The 22,202-nt window shown below is 35.9% G+C and overlaps 2 protein-coding genes, 1 non-coding gene and 1 pseudogene across 3 annotated transcripts; 2 read left to right on the forward strand and 2 right to left on the reverse strand.

Moving 5' to 3' along the window:
- Positions 1-680: 680 nt before the first annotated feature.
- On the reverse strand, positions 681-754 carry TRNAI-UAU (transfer RNA isoleucine (anticodon UAU)). Its single transcript has one exon. It is a non-coding gene; the product is annotated as a tRNA-Ile (tRNA).
- Positions 755-8,318: 7,564 nt separating this feature from the next.
- LOC137714567 (uncharacterized) lies at positions 8,319-11,626 on the forward strand. The gene is made up of 5 exons (XM_088690697.1): positions 8,319-9,768; positions 10,048-10,158; positions 10,628-10,791; positions 10,881-11,085; positions 11,191-11,626. Exons 1-5 carry the CDS (start codon positions 9,067-9,069, stop codon positions 11,365-11,367), a joined length of 1,359 nt encoding a protein of 452 aa, XP_088546823.1. The 5' UTR covers positions 8,319-9,066; the 3' UTR covers positions 11,368-11,626.
- Positions 11,627-16,060: 4,434 nt separating this feature from the next.
- LOC137714565 (secreted RxLR effector protein 161 pseudogene) lies at positions 16,061-16,603 on the forward strand (annotated as a pseudogene).
- Positions 16,604-17,747: 1,144 nt separating this feature from the next.
- On the reverse strand, positions 17,748-22,191 carry LOC137716276 (sodium/calcium exchanger NCL). Its single transcript, XM_068455703.2, has 7 exons — positions 21,699-22,191; positions 20,499-20,684; positions 19,686-19,867; positions 19,440-19,582; positions 19,035-19,302; positions 18,657-18,956; positions 17,748-18,141 (listed from the first exon to the last, which is right to left on the reverse strand). The coding sequence occupies exons 1-7, from the start codon at positions 22,111-22,113 to the stop codon at positions 17,893-17,895; spliced, it is 1,743 nt and encodes a 580-aa protein (XP_068311804.2). The 5' UTR covers positions 22,114-22,191; the 3' UTR covers positions 17,748-17,892.
- Between the last annotated feature and the right edge of the window lie 11 nt (positions 22,192-22,202).

Raw genomic sequence — 22,202 nt, forward strand, 5'->3', positions numbered from 1 at the left:
CCACATAAATCCAATGCACGCTGACGACTACTGAAATTACAATTGGTGACATAGCACGAAATCTCTATTCATTATTTCTCTCATTGAAAATTTGCAGTTGCATGTAAAGATTCTAAACATTATCATTAATTCCTCCCTTCTTCCACCTATTGCTAAGTACAAATTGCATAAATTAATAATAAAAACATCCACAAACAAGAGAACCAAATTACAAATACTACGGAGGTGTGACCGTGTAAGGACACATACTAAAATATACAAAACGGGATCGAAGAAGGAACCAAATGATTCCGGATCAAAACCCGCTCTAGGTACAAATTGTTGTTGAGGAATGATCATTGCTATGAATTTTTACAGAAATAGAACAACAGAAACTAGAAGCAACGCTTGATGTTTGGGACCATGTATGAAGAAGGTGGTTGGATTAGTGGGACAATATATATGACAGAAGTTGAATTAGAATACAAAAGCTTAAACCCTAAACCTATGAAGGCGAGTTTAAGGGTTATTTTTCAACACCAACAAAATTGATTTTTAGCGGTGTATGATCTTCGGAATTAACACTTAACAGTCGACAACACGAAAGGGATAGAATCTCATATCATTTTGCAGAATATCAAATGGTTAATATGGTGAAATTTAGGAAAAAAAAGGTTAAAAATTAAACACAAATCAAAGTATGGTCCCGGCGGGGCTCGAACCCGCGACCTTCGGCTCATAAGACCAACGCTCTAACCAACTGAGCTACGGGACCTGCTTATTGTAATGAATTGATTTACATTATTAACTGTAATAAGGAAAATAGCTATACGATTGAAAGTTCCAATTATTATAGTTATTCTCTTAGTTTTTGTAATCTAAACCTGTTCATCTAATTCGTAAATGGGTTTTGTATGGACTGAGTCCAAAATAATAATAATAATAATAATAGTAATTAAGGACTGACACCCTTACTGACAGTTGGAATTCTTAATTATTGTAGCATTAGTCATCCTTTTTTTTTAGAGGAAACGATAGTGATTTTATTTATATAAAAAAGAAGGCATACAATCCTTAAAGAGGATATCCTAGATTATATCCAGAGGTTCCTCAAACCAATGAAAATTAGAAGAAAAAACTTATGCCAACTTGACCAAACTATGAGCCGCACCATTGGCAGAACGAGGAATATGGCAGATTTTAGAGGAACCAAAGCCCTATAGACTCTCTCGAACGTCATCCACTAGCAAATCCATAGAGGAAGACCCCCTCTTCAAGCTCCCAACTCCCTGAACAACTTGCAAAGCATCGCCCTCTAGGAGAATACTTTAAAAGTTCTGTTGCATTGCCCAAAAAAGGCCATCTCGGGTAGCAAGCAATTCAACCATATAGGGGTTATTGACGTGAGATATTCGGCAAACAAAACCTCCAGCATAGCTACTAGCTTCGCCACGGAATATCAGACCAATCCCCCCTATTTTAGAAGCAGCAAAAAAAGCACCATCAACATTGATTTTAATCCATCCAGTGGGAGGAATAGACCAACGGGAAATCAAGTGCACAGACTGAGGTTGGGATGCAGGTTGGGCTTTGGTAAAGGGGTCCAGTTGAAGACTTGCAAAGTAACTAACAAATGTCAGATTCACGAGCTTACCATCCCATAACAAGGCATTCCTGGCGTGCCAGATTGAATGAATAAGCATCAAGAACAAGTTACAAAGAGTAGGAGAAAGAAAGCCAATAGACGCAAAAAACCAATCCCAAAATGAAGATTATGTCGTAGGTCTTTGACCCAAATTCATGTTGGAGGAGAAGAACACTACTCAGGCAAATGGACAAGCAAAAACGCATGTAGCATAGACTCCGAAGATGAACTACACAAAACACAAATATTGTCCACCGCCACCCCTTTTTTCTCCAAGTTCGAACGAGTAGGAAGGATATTGAGACAAGCCTTCCAAGCACAGATTTTGACCTTTCCTGGGATCGAGGCTCTCTAGTGTTTGTTCCAGGTAGAGGTACCAATTGTGCTTTGATTGGATGGGGAATCAAGATCACGCAAAGAGATGGCAACCTTACAAGCACTTTTGATAGAAAACAACATCTTAGAATCATAATGCCAAATTAGGTAATCCGGAGGCAATTTGCGACTTAACGGGATTGAGAGAATCAAGGTTGCGTCGCAAGGAGGAAATAAGGAACTAATTATCTCAGTGTTCCAGGAGGCCGACTCTCAGATAATCAATGTCATTAATTAGTCACTCATTTGGACGTTTATTCACTTGATTCATACTATAGAACGATCTTTTTCAAAGTTCCATTCTATGTATATTATAACTTAGGAGGACTTACAAACACTAGCCAAGTTGGGTGAATAATGCGTTATGAAATTGCTAAAGAAAATATAGGAGCTGAAGTGTTTGTAACAAGGCTAAACATTAAAGTAATTTGTCGTATAAGCTGTTGAATTCAATGCTAGATTGATCACACGGTACACCCTACCCACAATGGGTAGGTAGCTAACAAACATTTGATATTGAAAACAAAGAAAAATAGACGAAGTTGATTCAAAATAGTATGGCAGATGATGCTTTACAATAGTAGCAGAAAGCAAGCATATCTATACACTCTCGTACGGGTTTGATCTCTATCATTTTCTCTTTCTCGTGACGACTAATATATAACCCACTAATGTTATCGATTTACTAAGAAAATAGTATGAGTCAAGTGATGAATTGTCCTAGTGGTTAGGGTCTTTCTCTTCAACTTATTGTGTCCCAAGTTCAAATTCACAAATTCACCCCTCCTCTTAATGTAGATTAGAGTAAAATATCACTTGTAAATTTTTTTTGTCAAAATAATAAAATGTTTACACCATTTTCAAGATGGGACTAAACCATTCCGGAGACCCTATCATCCATCTATGCAAACCGCTAATACGATTATCAAAAGAAGCCAGAGTGAGCCACTTTATTACAATTTCGCGAGCATAACAACTGCTCAATGGACTCTAATTGCTTAGCCATCTTGACAATCCCATCAATAGTAGCATATGTCTCAAGAAAATGGATTTTTATGTATACATTGAGATGAAACGATAATGTTTTTATTAGGTTGGTTTTTTTTTTTTTTTTTTTTTTTTTTGGACAACAGGTAAATTTTATTACCAACAAAAAGCAAGTACAAACAAAGGCCTAGATACAAGATTAACACAGAAAGAAGGCCAACATAACACAAAGGACAAGGCCCAAAGCCAGCTTTGGAGCCCAGCCCACGCAAAAACAGAACTCAGAAACACACAACGCCTCCTTCGGCGCCTACAACAGCCGCCACCAGAAAAGTAAACATCAATCGCCACGGTCCGACGCCCACCACCATCACTAAAGGTCATACCTGCAAGAACCCCAAAAGATGAGGGAGCCAATTGATGAAAAAGATGAAGGGAGATGGATGGAGGGGTATGGAAGGGGATGGATCAAGGCGGATGGAGCAAGCAAATGACCGGGGGTTGGAGTTCGAGAAGGTACTATCAAAAGCAAGGATAGATTTCGGATGAGGAAACTGATATTTGCATGGATGGGGGAAAGTGTAGACAACATGGAGAGCAAGGAGAAAAGAAAAAGGAAGAAAAACCATGGGACTACCACCGACCCTAGCAGTAGCTAGGGCCGGCGATAACACTGGTTTAATCGAAAAGACCACTCACACTAAAGTGAGGAAGGTTCTCACGGAAGGAGAAAAGGTCTCTCACAGAAGGAGCGAAAACTTTTTAGGTCGTGAAGAAAATGTACAAACTTTCAAATAAGGTACCCTGAATTAAATTAATATGGTTTTCAAACTAAAAAAATTCGAAAGAAAGAACAATACCAGCTTTGTCAATTTAATAGTCACCATATTGATGGATATGTGTGTGTGACAAGCACAAAAAGTACGAAACCAACACTCCAAAACCGAAAGAGCTTCAATCTCACCATTCAATACTACGGTCTGATGGTATTTCTTTTTATTTGTAAGTAAGAGGTCTTAGGTTCGACTATCGTAGATGACGAATTCGATACCAAATTAAATTGTCATTGTGTGGCTTAGCCGAACTCTCACTCCCCTTAGTGCAAATTTATATCTTTGTACTAAAAGAGAAAAAAAAAAAAATTTCATTTCAGCAACTAGATATTCAATCTCTTCATATATAACTCGTAGCATGGAAGATTTTTTATTTATTTTAAAAGTAGCTCTTAGTCTAATTTCTCTTCTCAATATTAAAGAAGTTTCAAGTTCAAATATTTTATCTTCGTTGATGAAAAAAAAAAGGGAGAAATTATAAAATGATACAAAACCAATTTCGAGATCATCTTGCACTAAAAAAATTTCACTCATACAAAACCAATTTCGTATCTTGTTCACACTAAATACAACTTTAAACATACGACCCATCAATATTTATGATGCTATCAACCACAATAAATTATTGGTTGTTGAAGATTTTAAATTCACCCCAAATGATTCAAATACCAAATAATGCTAAAGAGACATTCAAAAGTGAGACTTTTTATAGACTCTCTTTCACATCATTTTTTTTGTCACAATATTTTATAATATTAGCACATTAATTGACATTAAACTGTGAGGTAAGAAAGAATTCATAGAAAATCTCATTTTGAAAAAGTCTCTTTATAGTATTTCTCTTACATGGTACTCAAACCAATGAACAACCAATGAAAGAAAAACAAGAATGAGATCAGGCAAAATAAACAGAATCTTATTGATAGATGCTTTATATTTATGATGGACGCCTTATAGTTTGTGAATCCAACAAAATCTTTGGCTTCTTATGTGACAAAAGGAGTGGTGTCATGGAGGCTCCACAGTCCCCTATGGAATATATGGATGGTGGGTGGCTGGTTTTCTTGAAAGGCACCATTTTTGTTTTGTTTTGAGAAAGTTGGGATAGTTTGCTGTGGCCAAAGTGGGGTCTTTCAAGAAAGGTAGATTTTAGCTTTGCTCATTGGTATGTCACAAGGCAATATTTGAGGATTCAATCATATATAGTGACCTCTCAACTTGTGTTATCTATTATCTGTTTCAGATTATCAAATTTATGATTAGATTATGGTTACCTTAATTTGACTCAAATCTTTGAATTGGCTAAGAATTTGATATTACTGTCAATTTTTTATTGGATGGAATTTGAATTTAAAGTATTTAACTAACGGCTCGTGGCTCATAAACCAAATGAAAATAAATAAAGTAAATAGGATCTAGTGTGTCCAATTTTGGTAGATTTTCATTTTTCATGATAGATTGAACTTAAAACCTAAATCCAAGTTCTGATCACCATTAAATTTGAGAAATCTCCTATTCTAATACTTTAATTATTCTCTTAATTACTATAAAAATGAATCATGCGGAACTATACGTCTTGGTTCTTAAAACATTTGGTGATCAAAAAAACCAAGTGATGGTCACTTAAAAGCAAATATATCATTTGTATGAAAATTAAGCAAGCACTTTTGAGATATGCATATATATGATATATGTCTTTTTTTTTTTTTTGGGGAAATGTTTATAGGTTCTAAATATAATTTACATGAATTTAGTTTGGATTTTATATCATTTGTGTGTGTGTGTCTCTATGTGTGTGTGTGTGTCTGTGTCTGTGTCTGTGTGTGTGTGTGTAATTTACTTTTTCTTTGATGCGGTATACCATTCTGGAAAGCCTAATATATAACATGAGGCGTATTTGTTTTGAATAAATTATATACTTGTGTTAACACATTTTTTTCTAAAACGTGAACTTATTTTCTTCAGTTTCAAATCATCACACACACCATCTAGTTATTATTGAAAGTATACGATTTTTTTTTTCCGGTAACAGAAAGTATACGATTTTATATATAACATTGATGTTCTCACAGAAGCTTTTGATCACGTAGATCCAATCGGAAGGGGGAAACATAAAAATTGATCCAGTCTGTATATCTATCTTCAACTATGTTCTTGCTATAGTTCGTAAGTAAATATGAACCGTAGAATATCTTTTCTTATAAAGCATAACGTTCAAAATAAGTTAACGTTATAAGTAAACTTCCTATTCAATTTCCATTAATAATCATTTATAATTGTTATCACTAACTTTCCATTAATAGGAAGTAGGAAATAGAAACTAACAAGTTGAATTTAAAGTATAGAAAGGAAAGAAGTTTAGAGTGACAATGAGGGAGGGTAGGTAGGGATGGCAATTTAATCTGTCAAATCCGATTCTGATAAGTAACCGATCCGAATGGTTCGGTTTCAGGTTCGGTTGTGGTTATTGGGGTATCCGGCCCGAACCCATACCCGAAACCGAACAATTTCATCTATGAATAAAAAAAATATAAATATTTATTATATGAAAAGGGGTTGTTAATAATCATGCATTACTAAATATGAAATAAATTATTTACTTTTATATCATTAATAATATGAATTATATGTTTATCTCTACTAATTAAGAAAACACTCATTGTCAACTAAAATCCTATGAAATTACTAGTTTAACCCTTTAATTAAAACATAATATAAATAAGAAATATAGGGCAGAAATGTAATTTCACACAACCAAATTTTACTGTTTTTTTTTCAAAGCCTCAACTACATGTAATCCTAACATATCTCCAATTTAAAATAAAATAAAATGAAATTAAAAAACCTTCCCGCTCCCACGTTCTCTATCACTCTCTTCCTCTCTCCCTCTCTCTCCTTCTATTTCAAAAACAAAAATAAAAAAATTTCTCACACACTTTGTGTGTGCCCATATGCTAGTAATTTTTAAGAGTGTAAATGTTTTCTTAGTAATATAAATTTTTAATATTACTTATTAGATGCATTGTATCAATTGTATTAATAATAGCAATTTATTTAATATTCTTCATTTAGTTAATAATATAAATATCATAATGGGAAAAACCGTTCCTCGATCAAAAATCCGTCACCCGACAAGTTCGGTTATGGGGAAAATCCGTTCAGGAATTCTACGGGTTTAGGTTCAAGGAAAATAAATGGATTCGGGTATGGGGATGGCACATCCAAACCCAATCCACCCCATTGCCTTCCCTAGGTATGACGATGGAGGATGGGGTCGAATTTGTCATTCTGTTCTCAAATTTTTTTTACTATTTTTTGCCTTGAAAGATGAAACAATTTCGCTTTAAATAAAGAATGGGTAATTAGATAAAGAATGGATAATTAGCCCAAAGATAAACGATGACATAATGAACGCACAACAATGTTATAACGAAAGAATGATCATCCAACTAATTGTCCATCAAGGATATAGGACATTTATTAGTAGCAATGATAACTTCAAAGACATGTAACATGTCATTCACTCATTCTAGTCAATGATATTCATTTAAAAACCTCAACCGTACGTACAAGACATAAATCTTAACAAAATTGTAAATGAAACAAACCGAAAAGGGTAAAATTAAAGGAGGCACAAACTGCATAAAAATAAAAATAAAAAACTAAAAACTCACGTCACTAGATTAATTTATAGTTTTCAACATCATTGCAAAAAACAACAAACACTTATCTCAAATTGTATAAGAATAGTTTGCATATGGTATTTGTTTGTTTTTCTAGTGCTTCTAGTTTTCCTATCAAAGAAATTAGTATGTAAATTCAAGGGTAGTGCCAATCAAAGTTTGAACTTGTGTTATTTAAAAGGAATTTTGCCATGTGAAAACAATGTCGATATTTAAATTAAAATGCATATGATATTTGTCCAAATAAGAATGTGAAAACTCCCATATTGCAACACTTTATACTTTTCAAATTCCAAAAACATGCTAGTAGATATGGATAATGTTAAGGAAACTAAATTTGTAGACAAAACTTTATAAACTAAATGACATGGAAGTTGTTAATTGAATTATTACTTAAACGTTGATAAACGTGCTCATTTATTTTGATAACACATCATTTAATTTGTAAATTTTATTTATAAATTTTACCTTCGTAATATTATCCAATAAACCTATACGTTACTACATTAGGCAAAGTTAATGGCGGTGAATTCCATGCATGCGTCCGTGTTGGGGATACTTTAAACGGGTCCCGCGTACGTGGGAGTTGAGATGGTAGGCCCTATACGCTAAAGCTGCAAAAGCCAGCCATGCATGGATGCCCAAAAAGGAAACAAACAAGCAAAGCATTGGTGACACTCTGGTTCGTAGCTCAATTTGGTGACTCACAAACAAACCCAATTGGAATTTGAGAGCAAAAATATAGCTTTCAGCTTTTGGCTTATGGCTTTCGGCTTTCGACTTTTGGCTCTCACTTGTCTTCTCAGGAGCGAAAGTAGTCAGTGAGTGAGAGAAAACAGAGCTCATAAGAGTCGGTCTAGGAAGCAAATGAGGAGTGGAGCGAGAATGTGGGCGAAAAATTTGAGAAAAATATTAATCATAGTGTTCTAGATTTGCATGGTTTGAATTTCAAAAAAACCCTACAAAAAATACAGATTTTTTGGTCATAAATTTGCATATATACTCTCTCTCTCTCTCTGTCATCTGATCTCTCTCGGACATGTGAGAAAAATCTGAAAACCTCTCAGATTATCTCTCTTCCGCTTCTCTCTCTCTCTCTCTCTCTCTCTCTCTCTCTCTCTCTCTCTCCCTCTCCCTTTTTAATTTTTGTACTGTTTGTTTTGCTAAAAACTTGGCTAGGCTTTTGGGTTTGTTCCTCCCCAAGCGAGATTTTGGGTAATCTTAAATTCCTCTAAGAGTTTGTTTTCAAATCATGGTTTCTTGAAAATCAAGGATTTGGGTATCTCTCTCCAATCTTTGTTTCTTTATTTCCTTAAACTCCCAAAAAAAAGTTATAAAAAACCCAAATTTTTATTCATGGAAGAGAAGAACAAGAGCAAGCACTACAAAAGCCACAAGAACATGTTCCTCCTCCAACTCAAATCACCATCAAGATTTAGTTTTTCTCTCATAAATCCCCATTTCAAATCCTGAGTTTCTGAGTGTGATCCAGAAATCCCCTCTTTTTTATTATCAATCTTTTGTTGCTATAAAAGTAGATGGATTTATTAACATAGCAAAAGAAATGGCTCATGAGGAAGAACAAACCCAAAACACTAGCACTGAAATTATTGGGTTGGGAAGCAATAACATCATCAGTAGTAGATCTTCATCCAAAAAAACAAAGCAGAAAAAAGTGCCACAGAGAGGACTTGGTGTTGCACAGCTTGAGAAAATCAGGCTTGAAGAACAGCAGAAGAAAGCAGCAGCAGCTGCAATTTTGTCCACCACCCCACCATCTTCTCTCCCATCACCAACAAAATCTTCTTCATATTCGTGTACTAGTTCGGTTCCGATCAGGCATTTTTATCAGCCTCCCTCTTCAATACCATTCCCATCACTGGATCTGCCCTCCCCCAACTCGATTTTCCATCCGCAGTTTATTCCATCGGCCCACAGCGGCGTTGATGGTAGGAAGCCAATGATCAGCAGTGGAACTGTTCCATTTGGTGTGGGAAATAATAACAACAATAACATTAATGGTGGTGGGAATGGGAATCATGTTCCCAACTTGTGGAATCCATGTGAGTTTAATATTCTTGATCAGAAGGTGAGTTGTAATCCTGGGTTGGATCCTGGATTGGCATTCAGGTCTACTATGAATTTGCCTTTTGAGTCCAGCAACAACAACCCCGTTTGGCCGCTCTCCAATTTTCCAACAAGAACACAGCAATTTCATCACCAGCAGCCTCCTCCTCCACCGCCACTTCCTCCTCCTCCTTCAATGGTAACACATTCTTTCTACTCTATTTTCTTCGTTGTTTGTTTCAGTTTCCCCTTTCTCTTTGTAGTTCTAGAAAAAATCTAATTATGTGAAGAAATGTTAGATTCAAGTTAGGCAAGTTAACTCAGGATAGCGTGCCTCTTTGTAGATTAAAGTAGTTTAGAATATCGTCGTATAAAAAAAATAAAATTTAGTTACGTGAAGAAATTAATGAACTTTTGATGATCCACTCTTTTTAATTCTATTTGAGAATGAATTGTTGGTGTATGGGAAATATTGCAGGTTAATCTGTCAACAGCAAATTCATCATCTGTACTAAATTTTCAGATAGAGCCCCCTTCAAACCAAAGCTATTACAGCAACTATACTCCTATGTGGCCGGATGAAGAAAAGGTTTGTTCTGTTCACCTCTATATTTAGCCTATATGATTGCCTCTTTTTCCTGAAATATGTATCTAATTTTAGCATCTCAAAACTTAAAATTTCTCAGTACTTATTTTGCAAATTATTTTTCCTAGTGGGAATTAGTCCAACCAGTGGGATTTCATTAGATTTGGAAATCCTATTTCACATTGGAATTCAGAAAGAATTTGTATATTTTTATATTTCAGTTTGTTTTATTTTGATGCAATTGAATTTGAATTTGAGTACAATCTGTTTGATAATTTTGTGAGGCACCTAAGAGATTGGTGTTCATACATACCTATGAGTAGCCAAGTTGACTATAGCAATGTGGTCCTCCTTCTGAACCCAAATTGTAATTTTCCTCCTCGTAATTTAGATTAGAATATAATCAATATATAGAATATCACTTGAATAATACTTCATTTGATTAATTCTTACTATCTTTAATATGTAGTAGATGGTTGGCATGAAGAGGCCATATCCATTTTCTCTAGAGAATCCACCAGTCCCCTCCATCAAGTTCCCTACATTTGTTGCTCCTCCTATAAGAGCCGATGAAGCAACTTCATGTGGGAACAGATCCGCCTTTAATTTTGATCCAGCAATCAAAACAAATTTCAGGTCAGTTTATCTCTAATTATCTTCCATTTATTTACACCAAGCACATTATTTTGCTCACATGGATTTTCTTTCCTTTGCACCATATTCAGAGAAGGACCTTCATGCTCAACTTCAATTTCTGAGTCGAATTCAAGAAGCAGCATCAAAGAAAATGGGAGTGTCAATGGAGATTTTCTCACCCTAGCCCCTCCTTCAACTAGTTGGACATGTCCCAGCCCAAAGCTCAACCTCCCTCCATCTTATCTTGCGTTTCATAACCGTGAAATTCCGGATTTTGAATCATTTCACTATCAAGTGCGATAATCAATACAGCCCACTTCTCATTTCACTAACTTTGTTTAGCAGTTTCATTTCATTAATTGTCTAATTTTTTTTTTTCGTTCATTCGAATTGTTATAGGGGAACAATGCAGATGACACAATTTACCAGCCAGGACCAAGTGTTCCAAATCCACAACAAGCTTTCTACAGCTTCTTCCCACTAGCAAAGGCACAAAATGGTAGGGCAGCGACCACTCTAAACAACAATTGCAATGGTGAAGTAGGAGAAAGTGTTGATCTCAATTTGAAGTTATAAAATCCGATTTATTTATTAATTAGGCCATTTCTTGTGGATCTTGTTTTCTCTGTAAACCAAATTATAATTTTTTTTTTTTTTCATAATTTAAATTTATACTTAGATGGGTCTTTTATTTGCATACGTAAGCTTGAGCCTTGTGAAGGGTGAAGAGTTTGGAAAGGAAAAATGGACATGGAGATGCAGATTTGTCTGTATGAGTGGTTACAATTGTATTCTTATGAAGTCAAAAGTGCTTGTGTGCCTTGGGATTTTGGGATCTTTTGAGTTATGTTTTGAGTTTGTTTTTTGGTTGGTGGATGACCGAGGCACTGCAGTTGCTAACAAACTTTTGCATGTGGATTGTGGAAGATCTGACTGTGCTTTGTCCTATCGTTTTTTATGTGGGGTAGGCACATATGACATCCACTATAATTGCAAGCGTTTGATGTGAGACTCTGGGCCTATGTTGCCTGGAAAATGTTAGCATTAGTTGTGCTAGTTAATTCTAATCGTTAATTTTTGTATATTTCATTCGTGAGCATACAATTATAATTGGTTCTTCAAAAAAATTATAAGATAAAATTATTCCAACTATCACAATAACTCTCTTACAAAGTGCTCTCTTGCACTCTTCATACACTTACCGAAGACGATTTCGATTGAATTTTTATCGCCTAATGATTAATTATGGTTTGAACCTCGTCATCAATCTCGTTTTGGTGATTTCTTCTTACTCTGGTTTTTATTTGTCTCAAATCTCAACCATCTTGTTGGATCCACACCACCCACTTCATATACACGACTAAATTTGGTGTTTTAGGTAGGATGGTGACACTACTATACTAAAAGTATGAGTTTTGATAATCTAAAGGGTTATGAGTTTTAAGATGTATAGTTTAGAGCGCTTTTATTAATAAGTTGTAGAAAGAAACCTCTAGTTTAATTTTGTTTTTAGTTTTGTTGCATCTCTCTAAGAGAGTTTTTAATTTACTTTCACTTCAGTATGGATTTTCCGCTTTGGGTCGTTTTTGTTAAAGTTAATCATTTGCTTTAAAGTTAATCCTTTTATGTAATTTGAAATGTTTGGATTTTTAATCTATTGCCACATGTATGGCATAGATTTTTTGTAAAAGAGCTGACCATTTTCCTTATCAGCTGTCCCATGTATTGGGACATTCAATCAATATCAAAAAATATCTCTTCATGAAAAAGCTCTCTACCCTCTATTTCCCCGTTTGCTCACTGCCCTCTATTTTCATGTTCTACTCATATTTGTCATATGTTGCTTCATCTTTCTAGCCTAATCCGTGTGTTTAGTTTATTAAGATGAAAGATTGTTTGAATATCAACATGGTATCAGAGCCAATCTGATCAAATAGTAGGGCGTTTTTTGATTCTCAAAAGGGGGAAAATTCTAAGTGAAACCCTAGAATCAAAATGTTCAAATTCATGGCTGGTTCAAGTAGTAGTGGAGAGATTCGAACTCCTATCTTCATTGGAGAGAATTATGACTTCTAGAGAACAAAGTTGAGAACAATTTTTGTATCTCATGATTTGTGGAGCTTGATGGAAGATGGCTATGTGGTACCTCTAAGTACTGTGGTTTTGATAGAGGCTTAAACAAGGGAACTAAAGGAAAACATCAAGAGAGATGCAAAAGCTCTTGGGGTCATCCAAAATGCTATCTCAAATGAAATTTTTCCGAGAATTTCGAACAAGACAGATGCCAAATCAACTTGGGATGTGCTGGAGAAAGTCTACAGAGGCTCTACTAAGGTAAGGGCAGTCAAACTCCAATCTTTGAGAAGAGATTTTGAGTACCTAAGAAGGAAAGATGATGAATTGCTAGATGATTACCTGAGTAGATTGTCTGAGATTATTAATCAAATGAAAAGTTATGGTGAAACCTTGTCTGATGAGAGAATAGTTTAGAAGTATATAATTAGCTTGCCAAGAAAGTATGACAACATAGTTTCAATCATAGAGGAGACTAAGGATTTGTCAACTTTGAGTGTTGAAGAATTGATTGGTTTACTCAAAGGTTTTGCTCAGAGACTATCCAGGCATGACAACAATGATGTAGAAAATGTTTTCCAAACACTTACAGTGAATCCAAAAACTGAAGCTAGTTCAAGTCAAAGCAAAGCCAAGTCCAACAAGAATTGGAAAGGCAAAAAAAAAGTGTGGGAAGGAAAGGGTAAGAGAAGAAAAAGGTTGAGAAGACTTTGTATGTTTCGAAGTGAAAAATTTGTGACAAAGCTCATTCCGATGAATGTTGGTTCAAGGGAAAAGTGAAATGCCACAAGTGTAGCAGATTCGGGTATATGAAAAAGGATTGTACTTACAAAGATAATCAAGTAGCTCACTACACCAAAGTTGAAGGTGAAGAGACCAATATGTTTTATGTTGGTCATAATACAACCGTCCAAGAAGAAGCTAAAGTTTGGTTTGTGGATAGTGGTTGTAGCAATCATATGACGACGAACAAGAACATTCTCCATAATATTGACACTACAAACCCAACCCAAGTGAAGATGGGAAATGGGCAGCTAGTTGATACTTGGGAAGAGGTACTATTGACGTGCATACGAAGAATGGAAAGATGTTCATCAAGGATGTCATGTTAGTTCCTGATTTGAAGCAAAATTTGCTAAGTTTTGGACAACTCATTAAGCATGGCTACTACTTGTATTTTGGAGACAATACTTGCAAGATATATGATGGAAGGAATCATGAACAACTCTTGGCTAAGATTGAGATGAGGAAGAGTAGAAGCTTTCTATGCAACTCAATATGCACTCAAGATGGAAGTGCAAGAAGATTGAAAGCTATGGCATAAAAAACTTGGCCACTTGAATTTTCAAAGTCTCAAAAAGCTACAAGAAAAAAAAATGGTGCGTGGGTTGCCAAGTATCCAAGAAAATGAAGAAATATGTGAAGGTTGTGTACTTGGGAAGCATCACAAAGATTCATTTGCACATGGTAAAGCTTGGAGAGCAAAAGCTCCATTGGAATTGATTCATACAGATGTTTGCAGACCTATGAAGGCCTCTACTCAAGTGGGAAACAAGTATTTCCTAATCTTCGTGGATGATTATTCCAAAATGACTTGGGTATACTTTCTAAGACATAAATCATAAGTGTTCTCAATCTTCAAGCAGTTGCAAGCTATGGTTGAGCGATAATTTGGTTATCTAATCAAAGTTCTTAGAAGTGATAGAGGAAGAGAGTACACATCCACAGAATTTGATAAGTTTTAAGAGTACACATCCACAGAATTTGATAAGTTTTATTAAGATATTGGCTTGGAAGGGCAACTTACTGTTAGCTACACTCCACAATAAAATGGAGTAGCCAAGCGAAAAAACAGAACCATAGTCGAAATGGCTAAGGCAATGTTGCATGACAAGGGAATGCCTCAATATTTATAGGGTGAGGCAATTAATACAGCGGTCTACTTGATGAATAGGCATCTGATAGTGGTGGTTGAAGGCAAGACACCATTTGAGGCATGGAGTGGAAGAAAGCCTTCCGTGAATCACTTGAGAGCGTTTGGGTCAATCTGATTTGCTTATGTTCCGAAAGAACTAAGACAAAAACTTGATGAGTCAAGTGAAAGATGCATTTTCGTAGGCTATGCTTCACACACAAAAGGGTACAGACTCTACAACTTAAAAAAGAAGAAAGTTGTGGTTTGTAGAGATGTTCTCTTTAGTGAGAAATCTTCGTGGGATTGCAATCAAGCAACCATCTGAGAGGAATCTGCACTAATCAGAATTGAAGAAGAAAATCGGCCAAATGAAGAGGAAATTGAGCCGGAAATTCCACGATAGTCACCTAAAAACAGTCCTCAAGTTCACTATCCCACAACTTCGAGTCCAAGTTCAACGCCGATTCAGTTAATGAGCTTAAATGAAGTCTATGAAAGCTGTAATTTCTGTGTTATAGAACCGGAAAACTTTGATGATGCAGTGAAAAAAGATACATGGAAGGCTGCAATGTAAAAGGAGATTAATGTCATTGTGAAAAACAAGACATAAGAACTAGTAGACAAACCTTGTGACAACTTCGTCATTGGAGTGAAATGGATTTATAAGACTAAGCTCAATCAAGATGGTTCCATTCAAAGGACTAAAGCTAGATTGGTGGCAAAGGGTTATTCTAAGAAACCCGAGATTGACTTCCAAGAAACCTTTGCACCGGTAGCTAGGCATGAAACAATCAAAGGCCTTATTTCTATAGCTACGCAGAAGGGGTGGTTTCTACACCAACTTGACATCAAGTCCGCTTTCCTAAATGGAGTCCTAAAAAAAGAGGTGTTCGTTGATCAACCTCAAGGATTTGTTCTTAGAGGATAAGATTAAGAATGCACTTTATGGCTTGAAACAAGCTCCGAGAGCATGGTATGGAGAGATCGACTCATATTTCAATGAAAGGGGATTTCAAAGAAGTGAGAATGAACCTGCCCTCTATGTCAAAACTGAAGGTATTTCAGATATCCTTATTGTTTCCTTATATGTTGATGTTATGGTTTATACTGGAAGTAGTGATAAAATGATCTTGAATTTCAAGAATGACATGATGAGGAAATATGAGATGAGTGATCTAGGCATGTTGCATTATTTTTTTGGGAATTAGTATCATTTAATCAAATGATGGTATCTTTATTACTCAAAAGAAATATGCAAAAACAATTTTAGAAAAATTCAAAATGGTTGGTTGCAAGCCTATTGCAACACCTCTAGTTGTGAATGAAAAGTTTCAAAGAGAATATGGTAGTGGTGATGCTGATGAATCTATGTATAGAAGCCTAGTTGGGAGTTTGTTGTATTTGACAGCGACTAGACCCGATATTATGTATGCTGCAAGCTTGTTGTCCAGATTTATGCACAAGCCTAGTCGCATTCACTATGGAGCTGCAAAGAGGATCCTAAGATACATACAAGGTACACTTGACTTTGGTATTATGTATGAAAGGAATGTTGAGCCAAAATTGTATGGGTTCTGTGATAGTGATTGGGGAGGTAGTGTGGATGACTTGAAGAGAACATCTGGCTATACTTTTACACTAAGGGCTGGCGTATTCTCTTGGGTGTCTAAGAAGCAGAAATCAGTTGCACTATCAACGACAAAGGCTGAGTATGTGTCGGCTTCAATCGCAACTTCTCAAGCAGTGTGGCTGAGAAGAATTATGCAAGATTTTGGTGACAAACAACTCATATCCTTTGTGACAACAAGTCAGCAATTGCCATGAGCAAGAATCCTGTCTGTCATGGCAAATCAAAGCATATTGCTCTAAAGCATCACTACATCAGAGGTGTTGTGGAAGACAAGGAAGTGGATATGGTCTACTGCATGATGGAAGATCAAGTTGCTGATATCTTCACCAAGGCATTACCAAAGGACATATTCATCTACCTAAGAGAACTTTTGGGAGTGAAGCAGCAAAGCATTAACAAGGAGTGTTAAAGTTAATCCTTTGCTTTAAAGTTAATCTTTTTATGTAATTTGAAATGTTTGGATCTCTAATCTATTGCCACATGTACGGCATAGATCTTTTGTAAAAGGGCTGAGCATTTGCCTTATCAGCTATCCCATGTATTACGACATTCAATCAATATCAAAAAAGATCTCTTTGTGAAAAAGCTCTATGCCCTCTGTTTCCCCATTTGCTCTCTACCCTCTATTTTCCTGCAGCAAGCTGCTGCTCATATTTGTCATATGTTGCTTCATCTTTCTAGCCTAATCCGTGTGTTTAGTTTATTGAGATAAAAGATTGTCTGAATATCAACAGTTTTGTCAATCTATATGTGTGACTCAAGAGATGTGATTTTGGCGAGTGACTCAGATGTTTTCCTGTATGTTGATTTCAAGGGGATTCTCTCTATATATATCATTTCAGCTTTACGTTTAAACTCGTTATAGAAAAAATATTGAGATTTGTCACTACGGAAGGATTTGATTCCATTCTTGCTCATCACATCACTGTCTTTTGCAATTAGGATAACCCCTGTTTGTTTTTAATCTTGTATTAATTGAGCATCATAACTTTTTTAGACTTAAGGTCCATTTGAAACTACTTCTCTATGAAGCACTTTTGCTCATAAGAGCTTTAGCTATTATTTTGATGTGAAATGTGTTAAATTTTTATTAAAAAAATCTAATTGCTTCTCGAAGAAGAGAGCGGTCCTATGATTCGTAAGCACTTTTAAGTTTTTTTTGTCAAACATAACCAAAAACATTTTTGTTTGTTAGAAAACCAACGTTTGGATTCGGCTAAGAATGATTTGGGTTATTTTCTTGATATTCTTTGTTTTCATGGCTTTTGTCAAATATATTGTAGCGAATATGTCAATCACTAAGAAGATAATGAAATCACAAACTTCTTAAGAAGAAAATTTTTGTTGAAAGCAAAAAGTTCATAAGATCAAAACGAGCTATCCACTACAATAATACACGTGAAATTGAAACCTGTGTTCAAATCCTCAAGCCTCAGACGCATAAACTGAAAACACCCTACTAAGTTCATATGGCCCCTCTAGTCTATGACCAGCCGAAAATATAATCCAGGACATAAATCAGTGCGACGGAGAATGGGTAAAGTAGGAAAGCGATCGAAGATGTCCAAAGAGGGAAGACAGTGCGGAAACTGCAGAAAACCCCCATCACGATGCAAACAATGAGAATAATAAGGACTTCTGCTGAGAAGTCCCACGTTAACTCTCGAAAGTAAACAAGGGCCAAAAAGACCGACAGGCACAGGACGTTGTTCATGGTCGCTGATCCGTACAACTGCAACAAGAAACAAAAGAGATAAAGAGGTCTTATTTCAGCATACACTGCAGTTTCCATATGTTACAGTTAAAAACAAAGCATCCTAGCAGAATAACTACTTGTGAAAAGCATTTGACATGTAATTACATTCTGATTTTTGTTGATTTAGAAGCCTATAGTTAAAATTGGGCGTTTAGTGAACTTAATAATGATGAAACTGGACTATTAAATTGGAGAACAGTCGAACCTATTATGGATATAGTCCTAGCGGTCCACTTCTAACCACACCGATTATATTGTGCACCAACTCGCATTCTACTAGCTGCCCAGCATGGCAGGGTCGAGGTTTTGTCGAAAGGGACATTGGTGTAATAATTAGTAGTGAAACTACTCAATAAAAGTCATGTATATTTTCTGATGTAGAATTCTTCTGTTCTTCAATAAGTTATTGACACAAATTTTCGCCATGTGAAGTACTGTCAGTTCACAGAGTGATATAACATAGAGTGAGATCGGATATGTGATATACGAACCTGAGAAAATGTTAAAGAGGTGGTTCTGATCTTTTTGCGGCTAGCAAACATTATTGCAGACACAGCCTCACAAGAAGTAGCCAGAGGTAATGCAATGAATGAGATGAAGAAAGTCGGAATGCCTGTGGCAGTTGAGAAATTATCAACAACGTCAATCAAGGGATCTGCAGCTGCAGCTGCTATAAGAGTTCCTATCAACAACATTAGAACTGCTTTGAAGGATGTCCACTTGGGATTTTCAACACCTTCAATGATCTCATCACTTTGCCCCCCGAGAAGATCGTGCTCTTGCTTAGTTTTCTGCACGTTAGTTTCTGAGTAGTTAGTGTTGAAGTTAGAGCATGCAACTCAAAATCAATTGGAGATATCGAACCTTACCAAGTGAAAGTCAAACAAAAATTTCATCGTGCGATGATCATTGTCATCTCCCGAACGCTTTGCCTCATGAATCCATTTTGAGATACCGAAGAGGAACTCATTCCGATCGATTTGAGAATCGTGAGAAGTGTCAAAATCATTCATCACTTTCTCCACAGCATCATTCTTGTCCAACTCTATTTCGTCGAACTTGAGACCTACAATCATTGCTCTTAACTCATTACGTGAAATATGTCCATCCCCGTTCTGATCCATTGCATAAAACAACCTATACACGAAGAATGTTGTAAGGTCAAGAATGGACAATATAAATAATAACGTCATACGAACGAGGTAACTGCATTATAAAAAAAATTAAAAAAAAGTGCATTAATCCTAGTGAAAAATTTGATAAACAATGCTAACTTTATTATATTTTCTTCATTAGGTTCACCGTCATCCGTAAGGAGACTTCCGAAGCGCATTTTTAGATGTTGTAAGATTCCTGATATAACATGTTTGTGCTTTGCATACGCAATTCGCCTCCGCTGGATCCAAGGCTGAGACACCTGCACCACAATTAAATGTGTTTTGTAAGCTCAGATTAAGCTTGATTGGACATATCAGACTAGACAATTATGTAATTGATTGCTACATGAACATCAAATTTACCTGATAAAGGCAGTAAGAAATAAATAGTGCGACAGAGATAACAAGTGCAACCAAAACTGCGATCTGGCTGCCGGATTTTGAACTGAGAACCGCTGGTAATTGAACAATAATGAAAGGGAGGATAGATATAGCCATAATCCTTGCAGCATAGCATGTCCAGATATCAGTACTCACACCAGAACCTGCAAATACAAAACATCCCCAAATTTATCATTCCTCGAGTGAGAAACACAGTTATTTAAAACATTCAGGCAGCAAATATTTAGGCATGTCATGTAAATTGTAAACGAGTTATTTCCGATTCCCAGTTCACAAAAGCTATTATGAATTGTGATTAATTATATTAAACTCATGCGCAAATTAATTACTAAATAGAGGGTCAAGGGTTGAAACAAAGACGGTAAAAACGGGAGTTTTATTCCATTTAACTGTTGAAAAAGGAGATCATGTTAGTCCATTTTTTTTTTGTTTGAATCATGATTTGTGTTCTCTCATTAATTAGCTTTTCAAAACTTCAAGGGTCTCTGAGGAGCGAACAACCATTTCGTAAAGTAACACTCCACTCTGCTGGAGGAGGTCGTGTTCAAATCTCATGGACGAGGACTGAATAAAATAAAAAATTAGCTCCGAGGTGAAAAATACATGGAAGGTTTTCAAATATTGAGCATTGATCCTTTCCTCTTCATGTCTTTTGATGTGTTTCTGAATCCTCAGTAGGAAATGATTTTACTGTAAGAACTTAGTATCATGTTTGACAAATGTAGACTGCATAGGAAAGAAAAAATGTATACTGTATAAAGTGGACGAATATACCGGTTAAGCTAAGGCCCTTTGTATCTTTGTTATCGATGGCAACCGAATTCTGGATATCGCACTTGCCAACGACAACGCAGGAACCCCAGATCAATGTGAGAATCAATACAGTTGAACCAGCTAGCAACCCCATTCCAACTGAGACCTGACTTTGAGCTGTTTCTTTACTCCCAGAAAGTCCGGATACTGCAAATTAAGAAGACTAGTTTAATTCAGAAACAATTTTATCCCAGTCTATCTTCCGACACTATAATTAACTACGTCTGGTAAACATTTTTTATAAATGCTAAGAGGACTCTCCTAAAAAATGACTCTCTGTCATCTCATAATTTAATGTCAATTTCGGTAGCAACATTATAAAACACTGTACCAAAAAATACAAGATAAACATGAGGTGGCAAAGGATTCATAAAAAAAAGTCTCATTTTTTAGAGAGTCCCCTTGGCATTTCTCAACATTTTTTTATATTTTTCCATGTTCATTGTTAATTTGGATAATCCAATCAAATTATTCCAAAAAAAATCCAACATTTTACAGTTATTCACTAATTCTATGTATCTTGTAAACATTTTTTATATTTTGTCATGTTCGTTATTTATTTATTTTTTTCAATTGTCATGTTCGTTGTTAATTTAAGTAATTTTGTTCATGGCTTTTATATTATATATTGAAAAAAGTGTTTGATTATAATGTTTCTATGTTGTATACAATCAGTAGGATAATAATATACCAAAAAATGTATTATAATTTACATAATTGTTTACAAATATTATTGAATTGCATGCAGAAGAAAAAAGATCCATGTAAACACATCCGAAACATGCAAGATGTAGAAATTTCAAATTATGACCCGAAAATTTCAAAAAAAACCACCGATTCCAGAAAACCGAAAGTTTCCAACTTAAAAGAAAAGTTAATTTCAAAAAGTTTTAAATAAAAAATTGAAAACCTTATTTTTTTTATCTTATCCGATCTGGCTGAAAGTCACCTATCATTGCCAATAATTTAGTAAAAGGAGTAAAAGAAGATGTGTTTCCCTAATCGTGGGCCACATGGTTTGTCGAAAAAGTAACAACTAACAATTTTAATGCTGCTTCACTTTTTCAACGTTGTCCTCGGCTTTTCTTTCAATTTTTTCCCAGACTTTCCCGCCCAAAAGCAAACAGAGAATGCATGAGAGGGTAAGTCAGAGATATTCACCGAGAATGAGAATGGCGTCGGGAAGCGACCCGAGGACGGGGAGGAACAACCCTCCGACGATACCGGGGCCGAGAATCTCGAGCAATAATTCGCTCCCATTCGACAGGTACGTTGCTGCCAAGTACATCAAGTAACCGTACACCAAAATCAGGAACAGGTTCCCTAGCACGCTGTCGGTACAAGGTAAGAACCCGTACGTCTCCTCACACTCCCCCTCCGCCTCCGCCGCGATGTCTCCGGGCCGGTTGAGAGTAAGGTAGGGCACTGTGGAGTTGTTAGACTGGCGGTGTACCCCATCAGACACATTTACATCGTGCGGTGAGGATTGAGGCCTGGAGATGTTGTGGCTCGCAGCCACTCCGCCGCAGAGGATAAGAAAGAAGAAGAGACGGTGAAATAGCAACGTGTTGAACATGGTTTTTTCAGGTGGATGTTGAAGTTCTTGTGATTCAAAATTTTTTGGCTCTTCAGATTGCAGTCCCAATTTTATGATAATCTGGATAC

The sequence above is a fragment of the Pyrus communis genome, chromosome 3 (genome assembly GCF_041283825.1).
Source record: "Pyrus communis isolate YQ-2024b chromosome 3, ASM4128382v1, whole genome shotgun sequence".
Taxonomy (NCBI): Eukaryota; Viridiplantae; Streptophyta; class Magnoliopsida; order Rosales; family Rosaceae; genus Pyrus; species Pyrus communis.